The 25,924-nt window shown below is 35.0% G+C and overlaps 1 protein-coding gene across 1 annotated transcript; it reads right to left on the reverse strand.

Moving 5' to 3' along the window:
* Positions 1 to 1,171: 1,171 nt before the first annotated feature.
* Positions 1,172 to 22,679, reverse strand: LOC140156465 (uncharacterized). The gene is made up of 5 exons (XM_072179412.1): positions 22,643 to 22,679; positions 10,001 to 10,182; positions 6,703 to 6,714; positions 4,248 to 4,385; positions 1,172 to 1,967 (listed from the first exon to the last, which is right to left on the reverse strand). The coding sequence occupies exons 1-5, from the start codon at positions 22,677 to 22,679 to the stop codon at positions 1,764 to 1,766; spliced, it is 573 nt and encodes a 190-aa protein (XP_072035513.1). The 3' UTR covers positions 1,172 to 1,763.
* Between the last annotated feature and the right edge of the window lie 3,245 nt (positions 22,680 to 25,924).

Here is a 25,924-nt window from a genome sequence, read left to right on the forward strand (position 1 = left end):
CTTGTAGAAGTTCTCTCACAAAAGCTCACAAACTACATTGATCAGCCTCAAAAGGGCAGTCCTTACTGGCCTGATCCTCATAACTCAACGGATTTTTTATATACATCCGCGTATAATAGTGGGAATTGCATAGTGATATTGCACGTTATGATGAATATGAATACATATTGCACAAAAAGGGGTCTAGGCCTACTTTATACGTGTGTCAAACATAACGCTCACAATTCCCGCCCATTTTGGTGCTGATCGAAAGGACATGCAGGTATAATTTTCTCCAAAACTGTTTGCCAAGCTGCTCCACTGCAATAAGCAAATATATATCTCATGATGATATTATAACGCAGCTTCTTCACAAAAGCTAAATATGGCCTTTATAGTTCAGGTAATTCCCTGCAAAAATATCCATTGGCCCATCATATTGCGGTCTGCCAGCTTATATTGAGCATGCGTTTGTTTCCGAATTCAGTATCTTCTAGAACTTCTTCTCGCATAGAGTCTCTCATGACACAAAAACGCAGTTTCTGACATATTCATCTCGGGAGTGGATTACTACATTGGTATACATTGTAAAAACACGGTAAAAAGAAATGGCACATGACTGGAAAAGGTGTTCCTTTAATGACCGACTTCGCTTCCCGGTTCGGTCCTCTATACAGCTCCGACTGTACCTATAATAGTAGCCTAGATATAGTTGTTGATGATGGATGCATGGTGCACGGTGAAACGCACGGTTTGGATGGAATCAGTAGCGTAGCCAGCGGGGGGGCAGGTGGGGCAGAGTGCCCCCCCTAACAAAAAAATGAAAGAAAAAGTACCCCTCTGACAAAAAATGAGAGAGAAAATCAGGAGGGCAAAGGAAAAGAAAAAGGGCAAGGAGCCCCTTTTCTAGCAAAATTCAGGGCCAAAATAGTGTAAAATACAAACATTTTCCGCGCTACGCGCGCAAATTGTAACAATAAAGCCCTTTTTTAGCCGGATAATGGGCGAAAATAGTGTAAAATACCATTTTTTGGCGCTACGCGCGCACATCACCCCAATAAGGCCCTTTTCGGGAAGCTCGAAGACATACAGTCTCTATGTATTGTATGATGCAACTGCAATTTTTTCGTCTGTGCCCCCAAAATTTTATTTTGCCCCCGCTGACCAAGAAAGCTGGCTACGCCCCTGGATGGAATCACATCAATGGGCAATTCCAATAGAAGACATGATCTTAATCTTCAGGGGATATAGATTTCAAATGGAGTCATGCATTCAGGTAATCCCATTTGAAATTCACATTCCATGTGTGGAAGATTATGGTCACGTCTTCCATAGGGGGTGCGATTTCAAATGGAGTCACCCATTCAGGCAACCCTATTTGAAATTTACACTCCCTGTGTGGAAGATTAGAGTCATGTCTTCCATAGTGGGTGTATAGATTTCAAATGGAGTCATCCATTCAGGTAACCCCCATTTGAAATTTGCACTTCCATGTGTGCAAGATTAAGGTCATGTCTTCCATAGGGAGTATAGATTTCAAATGGAGTCTCCATTTAAAAATTCACACTCCCTGTGTGGAAGATTAAGGCCATATCTTCCAGAGGGGGTGTATAGATTTCAAATGGAATCACCCAGTATCAAAATAAGGAAGAAGACGCTCGTGAAATTTGTGTGCTGATGTGGATGGAGTGCACGGTATAAATTTGAGGATTAACATGGAATCACGGTACAAAATTTTACTGGAATCTTGGCGAAAACATTTTATACAGATGGATATAAGGGGTTCATTCTTCTATAAGTTCACTCCCAGAACCGTCTTCACCGAAGTCAACGCGCCACTTATTCCACATATAACGCACAGCAAAACCTGTGACAGTCCCCACAATAATCAAAGCCCCAAATATAAGACCGGCAATAGACCATCTTCTTGCTAATCGAGAGGCAGCTTTAGCGTCGTGAATTTCGCCGTCTTCCCATAAGCTTTTAACCTGGAAATAATGAAAATAGAAGAAGAAGTGTTACTATATTCTATACCGTGTACACATCTATAAATGTATAATATTGAGAACGATTATTAGATCACTTATTACACGTATTTCAAAGTCAATGCGGCGCTGGATGCCTTAGATGTAAATTGTGTAAATTAGGCGTTTTGAAAACGCGAAGACAAATAATGGAGGACCTTGAAAGTTCTGCAAATTGCCCTTTTATTTCTGTCAGCCATCGAAACGGTTGAAAACTAGAAAGGAAATGCTTTTGCAAACAGCCGTGTTATAACATAAATTATATTATTTTGTTCAAATACGGTAGTGCACATGAAAGGATCACTTTTTCATGATGATTTTGGCAATATAAAAATTCATGTCACCCCATGGTTAAATAACTAGATGAAGATAATCATTCATTGAAACCAAAATGTAGGATTCTTTTCGTTTTGGTTAATTTTATTTTGTTAAATTCCTCATTATGTTTGCTTAAATTAACCAGAAAACCTTCCTTGCAGTTTGATCGAAGTCATATATCATGTCTTAAATAAAATGGTTGAAATATGGGCGAAAATCTGGTGCTTTATGATTTTTTTTTTCAAAATTGAGCATTTTTCAGACATTTTGAGAATATTTCTCAATAAAGTTGGGCAAAATTTAAAAAAAACGTTTTTCTAGATATTTATATCTAGTTTTTTAAATTAAGAAAAAATATTTTTTTACTCCCTGGAAAATTAAGTTTATATGCTTTTCTATGGGGTTGACCCATAATTTTCATGTCAAAAAGGGGGGCCCTGAAATTTTTGAGGTCTGTAAAGGGGGGGGCCCGAAAAATTTTCGCGATGAAATTTTTTTGCATCAGGTCCCCCTTACAAGTGTTTGTGAACGGTCCCTTTATATGATGCCCAATTTTTTTATAATTCCGGGGTTAAGACGTATGAACCTTAACCAATCACTGACTGAATTATCGTACTTGCTCATCATGCATTAACCCAAACCAGTTCAAAAGTGCATTTTCTCTTTTTTTTTTTGTCCCATATATTTTGAAACAATAATCATTATTTACCATAATTAACAACAAATCAAATTATAAAATACACACAAGGTCAAGCTACATCATATTCAAATTCTTTAAAATAAACGATACATTTATATAGATCTTTGCATCACGTAAGGGAAGAGAGGCACAGACAAATTGTATTAAATATTTATTAACCGTTCTACATGATCACAGTTAATTAAATTAGAGGGTTACATTTTGCTATTTCGCATTTTCGAAACAATGATAATTTGACATTTTATTTGTCGTGTTAAAAGGTGCTCTCCTTGACTGAATTTTGTAAAGGGTTGATTTATACATCAGTCGCTGGCGACGGATGATGCATTGTAAGGAGTGTTCTTACTAAAGCAAGAAGAAACGATTTAACTGATTGGTCAGATCAGGTGTCAAGCGCTCATGCATTTGCGAATCAAGTATGTTCAGCTACATATTGAATACATGGATACCTTATGGACAGAACCAGTATGTGCTGATGATATTCATTCAAATTATTAGTTTTCAACATGAATAGGCTTCAGTCGGAGAGCACGGGTGAACGTCTATTGTATGTGACAATTGTATATGCGTGTGTGTACGCATACCAACTATATAGCGAGATTAATCTTTTTGCACGGAGGTCCGGGAAGAGGAAAATCTGCATTATCCATTCACTTGAAAATGAATGTGTGCATGCCACGACCATGTGTCACGACTCATTAAGTTTTAAATATGAGGTGGTGGTCAGTGAGTGGGTGGGGTGTTTCTGTGGGGTGGGTGTTACCCCCGGGTGTTACCCGGGGGGCACCCGATTCCTGATGGAAGTGACGAGGATGTGTTCGAAACTAGGGATCTTTTTGTGAGAGATTTGACACCAAAAACCAAAAACGGGGTCATTGGATGAGAAGGCCCTAAAAGGGTGTCTTTCCGTGAGACGCCTCCCCTAAAAAAAAGGGTTTTCCCGTGAGACTATAAAAATTGATCATAATATTGTCAATATATAAAAATTTCAAAAATTAATTGAAAAAACAACAACAAAAAAACAATGAAATTGTGTGAATTTTAGAGAAAAAAACAGTCATTTGATGAGAGATTATCAAAAATGTGTTCACAATTCTTGAAAGGGGGCTTTTACTGACAATATTATGAACAAAAAGGGGAGTCATTGGGTGACGGGAGTTGAAACATAGGGATCAATGTAGCTGCAGATCCCCGTCACCCATTTTAGTGCCCCCCGTGCTACTTACCTGCGACGCATGAATAACACCGCATATACCAAAAGGAAGACAACAAAAACAAGTAACAAATATGGCCAAACAAAGGTAGTTATCAGGTCGTCTTTCGTACTGTCCTGCTCGGACTATTACGGATTCATCTGGAGCACCCTGTAAAGAAATAAACAAACCATTATCAATAATGATTCAACAAAGAAGAATAAGAACAAAAGAAATAGAACAGCACCAACAACACTCATGCCAATAATAAGGACATGAAGAATAAGAAAAATCAGATGAACAATGAATATTATTCGCCGTAGAAGTGATGATGTAACAGAGTATAGCAATAAGTTACAACAATTTTTGAATATATCGCCCAGCACTACAAGCAGGTTGTACTCATCACCTGTGTAATGTCTGTAATCATAGATTGAATACAATACCACTCTTTTCAAAGATACTAATCTTACATGTGCGAGTGATCAGCATGATATGAATATTTAATAGAATTACGATTTACGATCCAGGTCTTTATCCCTGTATCCCTGAGTATGGTTCAATGCAGAGGTACCGCGTGAACGTACTAGTGTTGTGCGATATATTCAAAAATTGTTTTAACATATGCTATAGTGGTTAATCGTGTTAAACCATCACTTCTACGGCGAATTAATTCATGGTCCCGCAAAATCCAGAGTTTGAATAGATTGTCTGAACACAATGACAATAATCGAAGTGGACTTCTTTCAGAGCAAATAATGTAGCTGTAATGGACTGTTTCCGCAGCTACAGCATTCAAAGATAAACACAAACAAGAAGACAAACGAAGGAGGATGAGAAGGAGAAGAACGTCAACAACAGCAACAACAACAACGACGACCATTCACTGTTAATTTTTTCAAAGGATTTTAAATCAAATAATTATCATACTCACAGGGGCGTAGCAAGAGGATCAGAGCCCATGGACAAGGAGCAGTGCGGGCCCTTTTATCACCTCCTTCATCTTCGCTTTTGCTCGGTGCCCTGGACTTCGTCCACCCTGTCCAACCGCCCTTGCTACGCCCCTGCAACTCATATCATAGCCCCGCACCATCCAGAATTTGAATAGTTTGACAGAATAATCTAAGTAACAAATTAGTTCGATCTTTCGATCGAACATCGATGCTTGGTCGTTCCTTATTATTTTTTAAATCAATTAATTTACTATTGTTTATTGTGATGATATATGAATGTTTGCCTATATTGATGCTGACCAATATAAATTTTGATTAATTAGTTGATAGTTCATTAATAAGAAGTATCGAAGCAGCATCGACGGTCAATCCAAAGATCGAACAAATTTGGTTCTGGTGCCTTAAGGAATGGGGTATGAACGTTTGGACAGTATTTATTGTGGGACATTAGAGCACATCAGACATATCGAATTGCATTCTAAATACGAAGAATGTCCTTCTGATATCAAATAATTTTGATTTTTTGAAATTCGCAATGTAATACACATTTTATGGCAAATGAATAAAAATTGATATTTTTGATATTTAACAGTACTCGAAGTAAAATAAATCTCATGATTTATACTTAAAGTGTATGCAGGTGGGATGAAAAGCCGACGATCAATTGAAAATTTTGACCTTCCGTATTGAAGATATGGATTTTTTCCCAAAACACACAAAAAAATAGGTCTTTTTGGGAAAAAAATCCATATCGTCAATATGAAAGGTCAAAATTTTCAATTGATCGTCGGCTTTTCCTCCCAGCTACATACACTTTTAGAATACATCATTAGATTTATAAACTTTACTTCGAGGACTGTTATATGTGACGTGTCATGTCAAAAGGAGACACTTTTGGGCAGGATCGTAAATAGAGAAATAGCCAAAAATCTGCCCGGGGTGATTTTTTCACAATTTGGAATTGTTGCGAATTTGTGATGTTATTAATGTTAGAAAATATTGTCTGATAATTTCAGACCGGAATATAACTGGCATCTTGTATTTTTTGAGACATTTTTCAAGGTAATTCCTACTCTCAACATTGTCAATAATATTTTTAAAGGTCGATATCTCAATTTCCAATTTTATAATACCATAACATTCAAACTCAATATCTTCGCTTAGGAATGTCCGATTTCATTAGTGAAAACGGCGTTGTGGAACAAAATATCTCTATATTTAAGATATTTAAAAATGTCAAAATTGATAACCTGCCCAAAAGTGTCTCCTTTTGACATGACACGTCACATATATCAAAAATGTGAAAAATATCAAATTTTAATAATTTCTCATAAAATGTGTATTATATCGTGAATTTAAAAAAATGAAAATTATTTGATATCAGAAAGACATTCTTCGTATTCAGAATGCAATTCGATACGTCTGAGGTGCTCTCATGTCCCATAAAAAATACTGTCAAAACACTCATTCCAGATCCCTTAAATTAAGTGGACTTGTTTCTGAACAAATAATGTAGCGGTAAATGGACGCCTTACCTGTTTTCGCAGCTACAGCATTCAAAGATAAACACAAACAAGAAGAACAAAAGAAGGAGGGTGAGAAGGAGAAGAAGGTCAACAATAACAACAACAACGACCATTCCCTGTTAATGATTTCAACTGTATTTTAGTGAGCAATCCTATTTAAGATTTAACTTTAAATCTAAAAGATTACAAGTTTAATTCCAAAGATTCAAAGATTTATCACTAATTACAGAATGGATTTATTTAAAATTCTGTAAAATAAAAGTAGGCTACATTCAAAGCGGTACCAGGACATTTTCCGGGTGCCCGGAGTGAGTATATATTTGAGGAATATGAAAATTATGCAAATTTTGCCCAAGATAGTGCGATTTTTGGGAACTTTTTGTTCTAACTGAAGAGCAAAGTCAAGTTAGGAAATGGTCCCATATCGCACGTGTATGGTGCCGCCACTACTGATGACAATAAATGGCAAAATAGCGTTTTAAGAATTAAATCTAAATCTAGAAGATTGAAAATTAAAGATTAAAAAATTCAAATATTTTAGATTTAAATTTAAATTCATATTGGGGTTTCTCACTCATTACTTACTAAAAATGTTGCATTTTGTTCCAAAATCATAGTCCAATTTTGGTGATTTTTTTAAACATATCAATGATATCAAGGGTCATCCATAATTTGAGTAATTATAAGTACGTTAAATGTCTTCACGAAAAGCGAAACACATTTTTTGTGTCTCACCGACAGATGCAGTTGTATCTTGTAAACCAATCTCGCCGTACTAATCTCATTTCCATGCATTTAATGCTACGTTTATTACCTACTGAACCGAAAATATGAACATATAACAGTACATAATAATAATGCAAGCAGATTACCATGAAGGATCTCGATAATATTCATAACATTATGGATATTATTTAGGCTTTGTTATTTTATTGTCTGGCAAATGGCAATTAGAGTAAAAATGCATATGAACTCATTAAAAAGGTATGTTGTTTAGTCGAGATGTGTTAGTAATAATTTAGAAATATTCAGATAATTAAGAAAACAAAATAAAAACCATTTCCTTGTACTAGCTCTTCAACAAATGGTGTTACAGAAAATATTTGAATATTTGAGATCAGTCGCTTTAAAGCCATAATGTACGATTTCTATTAATTTTATTTTATTATTATTTACTCAAAATGCTGAAATAATAACTGTCAGGAAATATTTTTCTGTTCATTTTAAACCTAAATAACATGGTGAAGTGAAAAAAACCCACTGGATATATTGGCCGTATAACTTGGAGTTCATGGGGACTTAATGTATGAATACGGCAAAGTTGAAACTCGTGTAAACATTATAAATATACCCAAAAAAAATCAGGTTTGAAAAAAATTAACCAAATTTATTTGAAAAGATTGTACATTTATGGCTTTAACTTTGAACTATAAAACAAAATAATTCTATTATTTGTACCCCTACTCTCTTAAAAGGCAAGGATTAAATTTGATCCGGATATCAGGATCACTATGAACTTGTCCCATTCCAGATAAATTTGATCCTGAATTTGCCTAAAATTTGATCCATTCCAGATTTAAATGTGATTTAGTTCAGATCAAATTTTCAATAGGACTCCATATTAATCACCTATAAGCTCACATCACATTTGATCTGGATCCAGGTCGGTTTCATCCGGGCTTCTTGAGAGTGGTAAGTTGGAGAAAACACTAGGATCCACAACATGCTCATCTATCAGGAGCACAGTTCTTAAACCCCAATACATTTGTACATTCATCGAATGACCTTTGAAAATTTGGGTACAAAAATTCATACTCTGCAACTTGAGGTCAAATTTTGCACAATGATTATGTAATTGAGGTTATTCGACTATGCCATTGGGATGATGCTATTGTGGTCCATAGTGAAAGGAGAATATGCATTGCATTTTATGGATAAAAAAAAGTAGGTGCATTATCAGTTCAATATCATTATTATTACCCAAAAGTCTCTAAAGTAACTTAATCAAATCATAATGTACCCATTTTAGCAACAATGCCTGGAAGATAACTTGAAATTTTTTACCTTAAATGCGTAACTATTTCTTTGAGATACCGATATCATTGTCTGAGAGTACACCCCAGTGCATCCAGACTAAATGACATAAAAAGACTCAGACAGGAGCCCCTTTTTAAGAAGGAAAAATGAAATTGGAGATATTTCTAGATATTAAGTTGATCTCATATTCCAACCTGTTCCTTTTAAAGCCACAATGTGTACGATCTTATAATATGAAAGTTGGCTAATATATTTCAAACTTGATTTTTGGCATATTTGTAATGTTTACACATTTCCCAACTTATACCTACTCAACAGTGCAATTTTTACATAATGTCGTATTTAGACGTTTTAATGACTGAATAGCTATTAAAGGTGGGTAACCTGATTGAAAATCTCATCTCCCACTTTACCTCATCAAAATACTGATTTTGGTATCAGATGAAAGCTCATATTTTTCTCATAAACATATTGAAATTTGGCGTTCCAAATCGGTGTATGTCCGAAGAAATCGTCAAAAAACTGCCGAATTAGTCTCAACTATCATATGGTATACCATAGTTGAGACTAATTAGCCAGTTTTTTGATGATATCTTGGGAAATACACTGAGTTGGAACTTCTAATTCAATATGTTTATGAGAAAATAGGGCCTTTCACTTGAAATCAATATATTACATGATCATGATGATTATCATTAATAAAAACACTGTAGACTACCAATATCAAACTGTATAAATGTCGGTAATTCCATTAGGAATTAGTCACATTTACAAAAAACATTTTCTTTTTGCATGAGTGTTTGAAAGGGATGACATTTTATGTTATACATAAGTTTTAAAGAATTTGATTTTCCAAATATATCAGGTCACCTTCCTTTAATACGACATTATGTAAATTTAAAAAAAGTCACCCATAGAATTCCACATTATAAACAGGCAAAATAGTAAGTGGGTTTCTATCCCTTTTCCTTGTTATTTCGGCTTTATATGGACAGTAAACCTTTCCTGCCAGGTAACACTAAATATTATTTTAGCATTTTGTGCAAAGAATAACAAAATCAAAATTTGATGGAAATCGTTGCTGTAAGGGCTCGGATAGCAACGTTTACACAGTATTTTTTGTGGGACATGAGAGCACATCAAACATATCGAATTCCTCGCATTCAGAATGCAATTCGATATGTCTGATGTGCTCTCGATGTCCCACAAAAAAATACTGTGCAAACGTTGCTATTTGATTCCTTAAATGAATGTTATAGAATGAACCTACCTTTTTATACTGAGCACAGCTGTCTGCCCCATAATCATTTTCTGGAAGGTATGTTGTGTCTTGATGTTCAGGAATGTAAGTAGGGAAACCCTTTTGAGAAGGGTACTCCTTCTGAGATATATTAGTGCTCTGTCGTTGTGTCGTTGAATGGTGGTATCCATCTTGGAGAGGTACCCTTGTTTAGAAAAATAATCTTGTTGTTGATCATGTTGATCATGTTGATCATCTTGATCGCGGTGTTTGTCACGGTGTTGGTGGTGGTGATGGTGATGATGTTGATGAGATGATGATGAGGGGGATGAGAATCTATTCGCTGGTGCATATTTCTGTAGATGAGCATGAGTTGCGGGGTAAGATGAGGCTAAATTTGGGTATTTATGAACATGATGATGACTACTCAGTTTATAACCTGTTTCCGGAGAATCGGCAGTGTATAACTCATGATCTGTGGTATATAATAGAAAAAAATAGACAAATTAGTGTCTATGTATGAGTTAATGCTCTGCGTGCCATATACATGATATATATAGCCATAAGGCTTCAACATAAAAAAATCCAAGTTTTGAGATTTTTTTCCACAATATCAAGAGCTATCTTAAGAACCACTGAACCAATACTAGGCTTGTTAGTACTCATTTTAATGCATTTTTCATGCTGATTCCAAATATGGTCATAAAAATGTACAATTCTGAAATATTTTATTTTTTTGAAAGTCGACCGCAGTCGACCGCAGTCGACCGCGTGGAGAGAGTTCAGATGATGTACACAGTGTCATAGACAATAAGGGAAGTAAACGATCTAACACAATGCTAATTAAAGTACATGTATTATTTTTCATTTAATTAAGTATGTATACCGACTCGCCTTAACGTTAAATTACACACCCTTCATTACTTCCAGATCAAGATTCAGATTTTATTTCCATCTCAAATGACAGAAATCAATTGCACATGGTATACATTAGTAATAGTATCATATAAATAAATATAATTATAATTAATGATAAATGAGCTAATGCATACAACCAGGGAAGTTATAAGTGGTACTATTAAGTTTAATTAAACACGAGATGAGGATGCTATAAATATTCATACTTGGTAATAGTATCATAAATATTCGCTTGTGTAAATACGGTTAATGTTTCGATTTACTATTTACCATGCAGTCATGTCTTCTAGTAAAATTCGGTTTAGATTTTTTTATGTGACAGCTAGGAAAGAAAATCGTTTTATTTAATATTTACAATATAGATTGCACTGATATTGACATTAATTTCTGAAATAACAGGCTCCAAATTGTGTACACAAATTTGATAAATTTGTGATAAAATAAGATAAATGAATTTACCTGTATTTTATGTGTTTTGGGGCAAAAAGAATTAATACACGCATTACATATAATACGTACATGGCATACGACATTACCGATTTTAAACATTTAAGGGGGTACTACACCCATGTGGTAAATTTGTGACTATTTTTGCATTTTTCTCAAAAAATAATTACACACTGGTGACAAAAGTTATGTATGTTATTGGGGCAAGGAATCCAATTACTACACTGAAATTTCAGTGACTCAAGACAAGCGGTTCAGTATATATGATAGGAAACGAGGTACACCCTAGCGGTACCTTATTTCTGATCATAAATAACAAACCGCTTGTCTTGGGTCACTGAAATTCCAGTGTAGTAATTGGATTCCTTGCCCCTATAATATGCATAACTTTTGTTACCACTGTGTTATTAGTTTGTGAGAAAAATGCAATAATAGACACAAATTTATCGGAGGGGTGTAGTACCCCCTTAAGACATTGAAAGCATTCATTCGAAATTTGACATGTTTGAAGCAATCATCATGATTACAGTGATCATGGTCATGGCAAGTTAGTTCATTGTCCTTTACTCGTCATATCAGAAATCTTGTTTCAGAACATCGCTGGGTCCATTTTTCTTCTGTATGTTAGCTTTTACATCTCGTATAATACTCTTACATAACATCTAAAACATCTTCTATGGCATATATTTTCCTACACTGAGAGCGAACAGTGTTTGGTATTTTGCGAAAAGTAGATCTTTGGTAGATAACAAATATTTCTAGTGGATTTCCGTGAAAGTTAGATGCTATCTTCTGAAATGCTATCTTCGGTAGATAGCAAATATTTATATAGTGGATTTCTGTGCACGTTAGATGCTATCTTCTGAAATGCTATCTTCGGTAGATAGCAAATACTTCTAGTGAATTTCCGTGAAAGTTAGATGCCATCTTCTGAAATGCTATCTTCGGTAGATAGCAAATATTTTTGGTGGATTTCCGTGAAAGTTAGATGCTATCTTCTGAAATGCTATCTTCGGTAGATAGCAAATATTTCTAGTGAATTTCTGTGCACGTTATAGATGCTATCCTCCATGTCATCTGAAATGCTATCTTCGGTAGATAGCAAATACTTCTAGTGAATTTCCGTGAAAGTTAGATGCCATCTTCTGAAATGCTATCTTCGGTAGATAGCAAATACTTATAGTGATTTCCGTGAAAGTTAGATGCTATCTTCTGAAATGCTATCTTCGGTAGATAGCAAATATTTTTGGTGGATTTCCGTGAAAGTTAGATGCTATCTTCTGAAATGCTATCTTCGGTAGATAGCAAATATTTCTAGTTGATTTCCGTGAAAGTTAGATGCCATCTTCTGAAATGCTATCTTCGGTAGATAGCAAATATTTTTGGTGGATTTCCGTGAAAGTTAGATGCTATCTTCTGAAATGCTATCTTCGGTAGATAGCAAATATTTTTGGTTGATTTCCGTGAAAGTTAGATACTATCTTCTGAAATGCTATCTTCGGTGGATAGCAAATATTTCTAGTGGATTTCCGCGATAGTTAGATGCTATCTTCTGAAATGCTATCTTCGGTAGATAGCAAATATTCCTAGTGGATTTCCGTGAAAGGTAGATGCGATGCTATCTTCTGAAATGCTATCTTCGGTAGATAGCAAATATTTCTATAGTGAATTTCCGTGAAAGTTAGATGCCATCTTCTGAAATGCTATCTTCGGTAGATAGCAAATATTTCTAGTGGATTTCCGTGAAAGTTAGATGCTATATGTTACCCTTTAAGTTTTCATTTTTTGAGTATCAACAAGTGTAAAAAAAACGAAACAATTAGAATATGTTTTACTTCCACAAATATTTTTATCTTATTGGAAAAAATGTTTATATCCAAGCCAGTCGGGAACATGTTTATAGATTTCATAAATTTGACAATTCCCTAACATTTATTCATAACGAGTTTAAACATGTTTGAAAAAGCATTAAATACCGGTTTTGCTTTTGAAGAAAAAAAAACCCTCAGACATAGAAATGCCAAAATATTATTGCCTATAATTGCCATAATTATGTCATATTGTACCGATTATCTTATGAAAGATGCATGTACATCAAAGTGTGTTTTTCATCCGTCATCATGCCAAGAATATTTGAAATTCAACTAAAATGATGATTATTTAGCCTAAATCGACAAGCATTACCATATTACCATGATTACTAAGGTACTCTGTTTTTCCGAAACTCGCAGAGAGTTTGATTGGCAGGCAAATGGAATGGTTTCTGGCAAAAATATGATTATTACAATATTATACTAAAGGGGTATAGAATGAATATTATCCGGAAAAATTAGCTTATGTGAGACTGTTATATAAAATGTTACTTTATTGTGAAACTGTTGTCAGTGACACAATCAAGCCATCTTGTAACACTTGAAAATGTCAAATAATGAAGCACCTATTTTATAAAAGGAAATTTATGGGCATTTTGTTTTACCAGATGAAAAAATACAGGTTGTACCAAAACGATTGTTCCGAGTCCGTTGGTTAGTATATATGCTTGAAAATAAAACGCATCTTCCAACATGTCCAATGCTCCATTGGATTCGCTTAAGGGCTCGGTCGTCCACCTTTGCAAGTATTTTTGTGGGACCTGAGAGCACACCAGACTCTCCAAATTGTATTCTGAATACGATGAATGTCCTTCTGATATCAAATAATTTTTTTAAATTCGCGATATGATACTTTTTTTATGACATTTTTGACATTTACAGGTGATTATTGAGGCTATAGGGCCAGAATAATTAATTGGGTTTAGTGTTTATTACTATTAATAGCTATATTCACGTGGATATTCCTATCCTGCATAATGCAGATAGATTTAAGGTTACATTATAGGATAGTTAAAGGGTATTAATTTTGAGTTCATGTTCAAATGAGAATCAAGGTTAAGGTTAAAGTGTATGGTTAGGATTAATTTTAGTTTGGGGTACAGTTATGTGGTTCGGATAGGGCCAATGTTAGGGTTCAAGTGTTTAGAGGAAGAGGACGCCCAGCCAAAGCAGTTCTTCTGGGTGAACCAAACCGGCCTGGTTATCAAATTAATCAGTGACAAGCTTATCTCTGAATGTGACAGTTGCTAATTGATGTTTTAATGTTATTGCATCAATTAGCATCAGTAAAATTCAGAGATAATCTTGTCATTGATTAATTTGATAACCAGGCAGGTTTGAATCACCCAGAAGAACTGCTCTGGCGGGGCTTCTTCTGTAAAGTGTTAAGATGAGTGTTTGGTTGATGAATGTCAGGTTAGGATTTTGTTAACGTAAAATTAAGGTAAGGGTTAAGATTAAGGTCAAGGGCGAAGTTCCGTCTTCAAGAAATATCATTAAGGCGCTTCCGAGGTAAAACACCTGTAGACGTGCTAACGTTCTGATCATTTTCATCGTGATTTAGATCCCCGGTTATTTGATGAACCATTGCTTGGCAACGGACAGATTTGACGTCACAATGACGTCGTCACAGCGAAAAGTAGAATCCATAATTGGCCCGAAAATTGAGCTAATTATCGTTGAAGTCAAATATAATAGAAGATAGATTGACGCTGAATGATTTGAACAAATTTGACACCACGTATCGTACATACGCGGTAAATGGCGGAATAATAAGTGGCTGTGCAATTTTTATGTGTAACCCTGGGGTGGTGAATTCTCAAAATGGCCTGTCAAAAATCGGGGTGGGGGTGGAGGGTGTCCTCTCCCCACTTTTGAGGGGCGGGCAGGCCCTCTCACTTTAATTAAACCCAGAATGTGCTGTGTGTCACATGTCTGGGTGAATATAAATAACCACATCTCTATTCTAGAATCTGAAAGAAAATGTAAAAATGATGCGCCAAATGGCTTCAATTGGGCCTTCATTTTGCAAATTTTTCCAACATTTTTTTTGTGTATGGATAAACAAATCCCATTTTCGTTTCTGCTTTGGACATCCAACATTGTACGCTTAGCAATAATTTATTCAATAATATAGTGAAAACTTGTCCACAAATGGCTTTAGTTTGGGCCTTCATTTAACCGATCTTCAGATTTTTCAAATTAAAATTGTACACAGTGCCAAAATGGTCCACAAAATGCTTCAATTGGACCTTCATGTTGCCCAGGTTTCTCACTTCTCAGATGGGAACATCCCCTTAGACCCCCCCCCCCAACACTATAATATTTAAAGCAATAATATATACAATAGTGGAAACATGTCCAGGATTGGCTTTAATTCGGCCGTCATTTCACCAATTTGCGGCTTTTTCAAACAAAATTGTACACAAGAATAGAACAAAAATCCATCAAATGGTTTCAATTGGACCTTTTTTTTTGCAACAGTTTCTTACTTCTGAACACCCCCCCATCAAACACGCCCTTTTGACGTGCCAAAATGTCCCCTATTTACGCATCAAAGATCAGCGAGCAGGAAATTTTGCATATTTTAACGTATTCCTTACGTTTTCCCGCATCTTTTTAGGGCATAATATAAAAACGGTGCCCAAAACATATGTGCCATAAATCGCTTGCCCGTCCCTTTCGACCTGCCAATAATCGCTTCCACCCCTCCCCCTTCGACCTGCCAAAAACTGCTCCCCCCCCCCCTCACCCCCTAAAATCTTTGCTACCCCCTAAAAATAATTCCACCCGGGATTCACATATTTACTGCCGAGACCACTCATAAGATAACGATACGAATTATTTGCTACAATATGAAAAGGTTAAGGGATCTGGAATGAGCGTTTTGAGCATTTTGACAGTATTTTTGTGGGACATGAGAGCACATCAGACATATCGAATTGCATTCTGAATACGAAGAATGTCTTTCTGATATCAAATAATTTTCATTTTTGAAATTCACGATATAATACAAATTTTATGACAAATTATTAAAATTTGATATTTTCACATTTTGGATATATAACAGTCCTCGAAGTAAATTTTATAAATCTAATGACATATTCTTAAAGTGTATGTAGTTGGGAGGAAAAGCCGACGATCAATTGACAATTTTGACCTTTCATATTGAAGATATGAATTTTTTCCCAAAAAGACCTAATTGTTTTTGGTGTTTTGGGAAAACAATTCCATATAAGTATAATTCATCAGATTTATAAAGTTTACTTCGAGTACTGTTATATATCAAAAATATCAATTTTAATCATTTGCCATAAAATGTGTATTACATTGCGAATTTCAAAAAATCAAAATTATTTGATATCAGAAGGACATTCTTCGTATATTCAGAATGCAATTCGATATGTCTGATGTGCTCTAATGTCCCACAATAAATACTGTCCAAACGTTCATACCCCATCCCTTAATCCTTTGCTTTAAAATATCATAATATTATTTTACCAAACACTTCACATAAAATAAGTATGCAAGCACATTCATTGCTTAATTGGTTTAATTATTTATTTTCCTTACAAAGATGTATTCTAAATTTGAACCCGTTAATGATCATACCGGGTGCTTGATTATTAATTGAAGAGAGATTCATCGCAAACTCCCTCAACCCATTTTCGAAATATTCGCGATCAGTTATTATTCACGTGCATTGGGTAACCACCTAAATCCTGTATTTTTGGCAACATTTTATCTTCACAATCACTGGGTTATTCAAGTTCAAATCTATCCACCCCCTATGGAAGACACGACCTTAATCTCCCATACAGGGGGTGTGCATTTTAAATGGAGCCATCCATTCATGTACTACTACTAGCCCATTTGAAATTCACACTCCCTGTGTGGAAGATTGAGGTCATGTCTTCCATAGGGGATGGATTTCAATTATAATATCCCAATTTACTATCAGTGTTTGCTACTTTTAACTCAAAATTACCCCCACACAATATTGTATTAAGGGATCGGATAGCAACGTCTGCACAATAATTTTTGTGGGACATAAGAGCACATCTGACATATCGAATTACATTCTGATACGAGGAATGTCCTAGTATCAATTAATTTTGATTTTTTTTCGAAATTGGCAATATAAAACACATTTTATGGCAAATTATGAAAATTTGATATTTTAAATTTTGTTTTGGTATTTAGCAGTCCTCGAAGTAAAATTGATAAATCTACTGATATGTACTTAAAGTGTATGTAGCCGGGAGGAAAAGCCGACGACCAATTGAAAATGTTGACCTTTCGTATTGAAGATATACATTTCTTTCCCAAAAAGACCTATTTTTTTATGGTGTTTTGGAGACAAAATTTTCAATTGATCGTCGGCTTTTCATCCCAGCTAGGCCTACATACGCTTTAAGTACATCATTAGATTTATAAAGTTTACTTCGAGGACTGTTAAATATATAAAATATCAATTTTTAATCATTTGCCATAAAATGTGTATTACATCGCAAATTTCAAAAAACAGTTTTCGTATTCAGAATTTCAGAATGCAATTCGATATGTCTGATGTTCTCTCAGGTCCCACAAAAATACGTGAAAACGTCGCTATCCGAGCCCTTAACATGATTAATATAATTATTATTTGTCTAAATCACTCCCAATTTAACATAACGTCCATGATCAACATGATCATGGTGAATTTGTATGTTTCAATCCTGTCAATAGTGTCTTAGATTGGAAACCCCTATCCTTTCTGTCTTGCTGATGTAATTGATTTCTACTTGTTCACCTGTAATTATGACTATTTTTGTACAATCTTTATTTTGTTAGCTTGGTTTTGGGGCACAACTGGCATATTGCTTATTGCAAAAAAAACCTGTACCAGTAATACCATTGATGCATGTACATATTACAAATTACTTGAGATGTTTCAGATATTCTATTGGTATACCAACATTATAATATGAAACAAGGGGCAAATTGCCTGTTGTGCATTTTGCCGGACGCTACGCCCGGGGCACTCCCATTTTGGAGGTGACACTATCTAGGGCTGTTTAAGCCATAATGTACGATTTCCGTTAAAGTTTAATTTTGTTATTTTACCCAAAATGCTGAAATAATAACTGCCGGGAAGGCTTTATGACCATTTTAACAAGGGAAAGTGAAAGAAATCCCACTGGCTATTCTATGGCGGACATAAAGTCATAATTATGACATTATGTCAAGATTGCTCTGAAATGTCCTACAAACACAACAAATTTGGCTGATTCCATTTAGGTGTAAGTTAGGACATGTATAAACATTACACATATGCCAAAAAAATCAGTTTTGGAAAAAAAAAACACACAACAATTTCATATTATAAGATCATACATTATGTATTGAAGGCCCCCTTTTCCAACAGCATCGCTATCACTCAAAGAGCTCTAATTTTCCATTCGATATTTCGATCTGTCACCCAAAGGCCCTTATTTTTAATTTATACAGCAACTTTGATCTGATCACTTTATTTGTTATACATGTATACCTTTTAGCATGTTTAGTGGCTAAGATATAAATTTGGTAACCTAAAATTACTAAAAACACATTATAATTAAATGATAGCTAAAACGTTGGAATCAAGTAGGGATGAGACTACAAATTGGGCAAAATCCAATGAATATACTGATCATGTTAGTGCTCATATCATCAAATTGTAATTTTGTTAAATGACACCGATTTGACATCCAAGGTAAAGAGCATGTACATCCGCCTACTGATTCAAGCGTTATAACAGCTTTTGCGGTCCAGCTAATTCCATATATTTTTCTAATGAGAAGACGGGTTGCGTCCAATCATCATGATCATCAGAATAGAAAATACGTGTGATATTAATTTTGATATAACACATTATTGCTATTATGGTAACACACATGCCTGAATGACATGATTTTCTATAGACCGTATAAATCAGGCCGGTGTATGACATGACATTCATATACTCCTTATTATATTTCCAAATTAAAAATAAAAATGGAAGAATAGGGCAAACCCTCTTATTTTGCATGTTGTTCATTTTTGCACCATGATATTAAAAGACTTACCACAAGTCTAAACATTCAAAATATATGTATTTTTCCATACGAAAGGTCAACATTTTCATATGATGGTCGGCTTTTCATCCCAGCTGCATACACTTACACTAGTAGCATTACTTCGAGGACAGTTAAATATCCCAAAATTTAAAAAATATTAGACTATTATTTGATATCAAAAGGACATTCCTCGTATTCAGCATGTGCAGAATGCAATTCGGTGTGTCTGATGTGTTTTCACAGCAAACACAAAACGTTTTCCACATTATTCGCAAAAGGTTAGGAAAGGTTGTCAGAAAAACGGTTAAATGTCGAGTTATATAAATGTATATAAAGGGTATAAAATGTTTTCATAACATTAAAAAACATTTTTTGAAAACTTACTGCAAAATAATATCACATAATGTTACTTAAGTGTTGACAAAATATTTGGCAACAAATTTGCAAACAAATATTTTACAATAACATTTAAAAAATGTTTTTATAGTGTGTTTTCACACAAAATGTTTTAAAAACGTTTTCATGACCTTTATATAACCCGACATTTAATGTTATTAAAACGTTTTTACCAAAATCAAAACCCAAATATAACCTCTTCAAAAACGTTTTGTGTTTGCTGGGTTGCTTGCTATCTTCTGAAGATAGCATTTAGGGCATATGAAGAAAATAGTTAATACTTCCAGCGGAATACTGTGCAAAGGTGGGTGATCGAGCCCTAAGTATCACGTTTTCACTATTTTGTTTCAAGATCTTCTGTACCATATACAGCCCGAATGTGGAATGCTCTCCTTGCATACCATTGCCATATCAGCTTCAGCAACGACGTTTTAAATGCCTTGCTGAAAGCTGGCTCGAGGTATTAAAATAGGTACGGTATATGTGCGCAAACCTGTCAGCAAACTACAATAACAGTGTTTAGCTTTAAACTACTATAAATACTAAACATGTTAGAGTATTGATGGGTAACGTTTAATACTAGTTCGGAATTTGATGCGCAATTAATGTTATATAACATGTTTACAAAGTGAAGGCAAGAATGTGTTTAATAGCGCTAAACAAAGTTTTTGGAGTATAGTCTCTACAAGATGATGTATTGCTGTTAATACCGATCATAAAATATTTCATCTTCTGCTAATTACAGAGAAAAAGAAGAGGAAATGTTTGCAAAACAAGAATACTGTCAGCTATCACTATGGACCACAATGGTCTCAACCCAATGGCATAGTTCAATAACCTCAATTTAACAATCATAGAGCAAAATTTGATCTCGAGTTGCAGAGTATGAGTTTTTGTACCAAAATTCTCAAAGGTCATACAATGAATGTACAAATGTATTGGGGTTAAAGAACTGTGCCCTGATAGATGAACATGTTGTGGATCCTAGTGTATAATATTGTAGTCTTTGTAAATTTTGGTATGAAAACTCTTAAGGGCTGGGGTATGAACGTTTGGACAGTATTTATTGTGGGACATTAGAGCACATCAGACATATCGAATTGCATTCTGAATACGAAGAATGTCCTTCTGATATCAAATAATTTTGATTTTTTGAAATTCGCAATTTAATACACATTTTATGGCAAATCATTAAAAATTGATATTTTTGATATTTAACAGTACTTGAAGTAAACTTTATAAATCTGATGATTTATACTTAAAGTGTATTTAGGTGGGATGAAAAGCCGACGATCAATTGAAAATTTTGACCTTTGGTATTGAAGATATGGATTTTTAACACCAAAAAAAATAAGGTCTTTTGGGGAAAAAATCCATATCTTCAATATGAAAGGTCAAAATTTTCAATTGACCGTCGGCTTTTCCTCCCTGCTACATACACTTTAAGAATATATCTTTAGATTTATAAAATTTACTTCGAGGACTGTATTATATCAAAAATTTGAAAAATATCAAATTTTTATAATTTGTCATCAAATTTGTATTATATCGTGATTTTCAAAAAATGAAAATTATTTGATATCAGAAAGACATGCTTCGTAATCAGAATGCAATTCGATACGTCTGAGGTGCTCTCAGGTCCCACAAAAAATACTGTCGAAACCCAATAAACGCTCATTTTAGATCCCTTAACATGCAGGTTTTTTTATGCCTTGTTTTCTAGAAAATTATGGAATGTTTCGTCCTTATTATCAGTTATGTCGAATAAAAGGATTAGGATTGAGCTATATTTCATCTGGCAAAACATTTCATTCAAAGATAATTGGGCTATTCCAGTTGAAATCCATACACCCCCTATGGAAGACATGTCCTTAATCTCCCACACAGGGGGTGTAGATTTCAAACGGAGTCACCCATTCATCAGGTTAACCCATTTGAAATACACACTCCCTGTGTGGAAGATTAAGGTAATGTCTTCCATAGGGAGTGTATGGATTTCAACTGGAATAGTCCTAATCAAGAGAAATCTAAATATAGTTCAATCGTTTCTAGTGATTTTCCCCACAAATAAATTCGATTAGTAATTGTCAGTTTGTCACGTGTAAGAACCCCACTAACTAATAAGCGCAACATCTAAACTCGAAAATCGAAACTCTCAGAATCCCGATATATTTACTCTTTATTAGATCACTCAATGTCGATTTTTTCGTGCTGTGATCTAACAATTTAAAATTTATAAGGTGGTTATGAACATCTGAATGCTGATTATTGAAACATCTATAATTGATTCCATTGCATAAATCGATCTGTGTCCCCCTTCTCGCCTCTTGTTATCATTTTCCCCGTGTATATTCCTCCTCGGTGGAATAATCATTCTCATATACACATGTACTACTCCAGGTTTTAACTCCAACGGCGCCATTATCAGCCCCACACGACAAATGAACACAATTTTGCTTGAATATTATTCTGAATTTGATTGTAGTAAGATCATTTTGATCGAAGTGCTATAAAGAATGTATTTATGTGTCAAAGTATCATGTCGAGAAGTAAGAGGCTCTTAATATGTGATAATTTGTATTTTATTGTTATTAGAATATCATCCGTCCGGCTAACTTTTGTAATATAAGACGCGTATCCTCGTTAGAAAACCTATTAACCCGTTTCGCACAGTCGTCGTGGGAAATCTACAGTCTACGTTAAAATCATATATATATAATGTATAAAAAACAGGATTTTAAATTTTCATGTATATTTTTTATATCTAAATGAAATCCTATTTAAATAAGTACAAACATGCCTAATATCAGCCCTTTGGTTCGTAACAGAACCTGTCACTTGAGATCGACTCTCACATCACTTGTGAGTTTAGTAACATGAAACCCGTCCCCGCGCGTGTACTGAGATTTTAAACCTACACTCAACCGGTTTCTCACTGGGTTTCGTACCCTATTCTGTCTTACCTTCCCTGTCCCCGTCTCCGACTCCTCCATCTGACATGTCTACCACCGCTTACAATTACGATAAAACAGCCTCTAAAATAAACCGCCACATATCCACAATATATAATTCTTGCTGCATCTCCGATATTAAAGTCGATCCAGTGCTTCAGATGATGTGTGTTTCAAATGGCGCCCAGTTCAGCGATAAATATATTATTCAAATGTAAAGGATGAGGAGCAAAATAGTCAGCGTGTTATAATGTCAATGAACTTTGATGTGCCGTATCTGTAAGGAACTAACAGAAATATGCTGCTCAGTGTGTGTGAAATTAAGGTCTGTGTAAAAGTCTAATCAAATAACCCCTTACTGTCGGTACACAGTATGCAAAAGTTAAAGTAAAGATCTGCGGAGAATTCTAATTCGTTAATGTAAACGCCTGCAGATGGTATATGGTAGAAGCACATATCATATTTTATCTTAAAAAATAAATCCAAATTGAAAATTCATTCTTGTATGATTTTTCAGGAGTAATTTAAAAGTATACATAAAAATTTGAATGCAGATTTGACATATGATGGATAACCGATTTCTTGAAATAGCCGATTGCGCATAAAGGACATCTTCAAGTCAAAATCAATTAAGTTCGATTCAATTCGAAATTTTGCATCAACATAAATATGATTTGTAGAATGTGAGCAGATTTAGGGATAAACATGATGAGTAAAATAATCTGTCACATGCAGTTGGGTTCACGGTGGTTGCGATAGCCAGCCTTTGGTATTTAAAGAAAATGTCTCAACCTCGAGCTGAAATTCTACTTTAATAAGAGACTGGCGATTAGCGATTTATTTTTACCCAATAGAAGAGGTCGTACTACGTGGCGATAGGAGTTGATGTTTGGTTCACTGGTCAACGATAAATCGCTCGCCGTTGGCAATGGAGTCGTAAAGTTGGCCTTCTTGTTGACCTGACGTTCGATATAAATCGATTGCAGACAAAAATAAAAAAATCTAATCACTAAAACAAAATCAGACTGCTGAAATCGTTTCAAACGTAATGATATCCCGGGTTGGTATATCGTTTGCGTGTTAAATCAAATTTACATTACTGTAAATTGATGTTCATTGGTTGACTGGGTCTCAGGAAGATTCCTACATGAATGGAATAGTTTTTATCGGGTGTATTGTAAAGTTAAATTGAATTCGATTTTCTTTGGCATGTACAAAAAAACTCAGCATACATTCTTATTCCCGTATGTTATAGTTACATGTTGACTTTCCATGCTACGGATGTCCTTGCTGCAAATTAATCTGCAGTAAAATGTTTGCGCCAGTACATCAAAATGTATTGCAGGTCTTTGCGCACATCCATCCAAACAGACACACCCACCAACATCCTCATTCACCCACCCAGCATGCCAAAACCCACTCTACACCCACCCACCCCACCCCCATCACACACATAAAGAAGTGAACATAAAGTCGCAAACGCACTGCAAAAGGTAATACCAGTGCCATAATCCTATCACTAACATGAACAGACTAACGTAGACTTTCCTTGCTCCGGGTGTCCACTGAGGCTTAATACCAATACTAATTTGCTGGTTGGTACTAACACATTCAAACATATAATAAAATATCCACCTCCACACCTCCCCACACGCCCCACCATCACATACACGTAGTTTTAAAGGGATGATTTAGGACATTAAGGGACGCACCATTTGACTTCGATAGGGATGGGGGGGGGGGCTGGAAGTTATGGTCGGGGCAATTTGGGTGTTTTTTTGCCTCCCAAAGGTTTTTTAGTGATATAGTGGGAAAAGCTCTTTTGTTTTTGCTCATATAGTGGGGTAGTTTTTTTACACACAATTCCAGCCCCCCCCCCGGAAGTCAAACGGTGCGTCCCTAAACGTGATAAAAGTACCGTGAGTAACGTAGACTTTCCTTTCTCCGGACGTCCATGCTGAATTTTGTTTCTTTCGACAGCCATGATGTTATTCAAAATTTTCACAGTATAAAAGATGGCTGCATGATTTTATGATTGATTTAACATTAAAAAAAGGCAAAACAAAACGAACAAAAACAACACAAAACAACAAGGGACACACAAACAATAAACCCACGCAACTCCAACACACAAAGACAAAACGACAAATTTTCCAAGTTATTTCATCAAGCCACAGAATGAGGGGAAAAAAAATCGAGGAATTGCAAATCAAAATAGATAATTGGCAGGCTAAGTGACCTCAATCCTCATTAAGGTCAAATGTAAATTACTTTAAATGTTTGCTTAATTTACCTTTACCTTCGGCAGTGGCGTAGCGTCATAGGGGCACGGGGAGCACGTGCCCCCAATCGATCTGAATTTTTTTTAAATCTCATAGGAAAATGGCAGAAAAACGGCTTGTTGCCCCCATCAGACCCGGTGCCCCCAATCAGCATGGTCGGTGCCCCCCCCCCCCCCATATGATGACCCACGCTACGCCACTGATTTTCGGCAAAATGTTTTAAATAGAAAAAAGTAAACTTTCAACAATCATATATTTTCTTGAACACATTAAGGTGGTACTCCACCCATTGATAAATTTGTGATTATTTTTGCATTTAACAAAAAAAATAATAACACATTGGTAACAAAGTTATGTATATTATAGGGGCAAGGAATCCAGTTACTACACTGGAATTTCAGTGACTCAAGACAAGCGGTACGTTATTCATGATAAGAAAAAAAGTGTACCGCTAGAATGTACCTCATTTCTTAACATATATAATGAACCACTTGTCTTGAATCACTGAAATTTCAGTGAAGTAATTGGATTCCTTGCCCTATATATACATAACTTTTGTTACCAGTGTGTAGTAATTTTTTGAGAAAAATGCAAAACTAGTCACAAAATTTATCAGCGGGTATACCACCTTAATGGAGTTATAAAACAAATCGAAATTCCCTTCTTAAGATAGCTGTACTTTCTTCTATGTCAAATTCAAGAACAAGATCTTCAAAAGATTTAATAAAATTCTGCCCTCTATTAAGGTCCTCAAGGGTCTGTATATCACTATCAAACCAATCTTGATAACAGAATTTCTTGGGTTTCAAACGAATATTGCAATTCCACCAAATGAAATCCTGAAGGAAGTAATTATTATATTATCACCAAGATTCTCCTTTATTTTCTCATACACGTACCAAACCTAAGAGTTTCAGCCAATTGAGTATTTTTAACATGACAAGAACACATTTTGGAGCATCTGATTTCTATAAAACTGAATTGTCAGTGTGAAATGTTGAAATTTTGAAAG

The sequence above is a fragment of the Amphiura filiformis genome, chromosome 1 (genome assembly GCF_039555335.1).
Source record: "Amphiura filiformis chromosome 1, Afil_fr2py, whole genome shotgun sequence".
NCBI lineage: Eukaryota > Metazoa > Echinodermata > Ophiuroidea > Amphilepidida > Amphiuridae > Amphiura > Amphiura filiformis.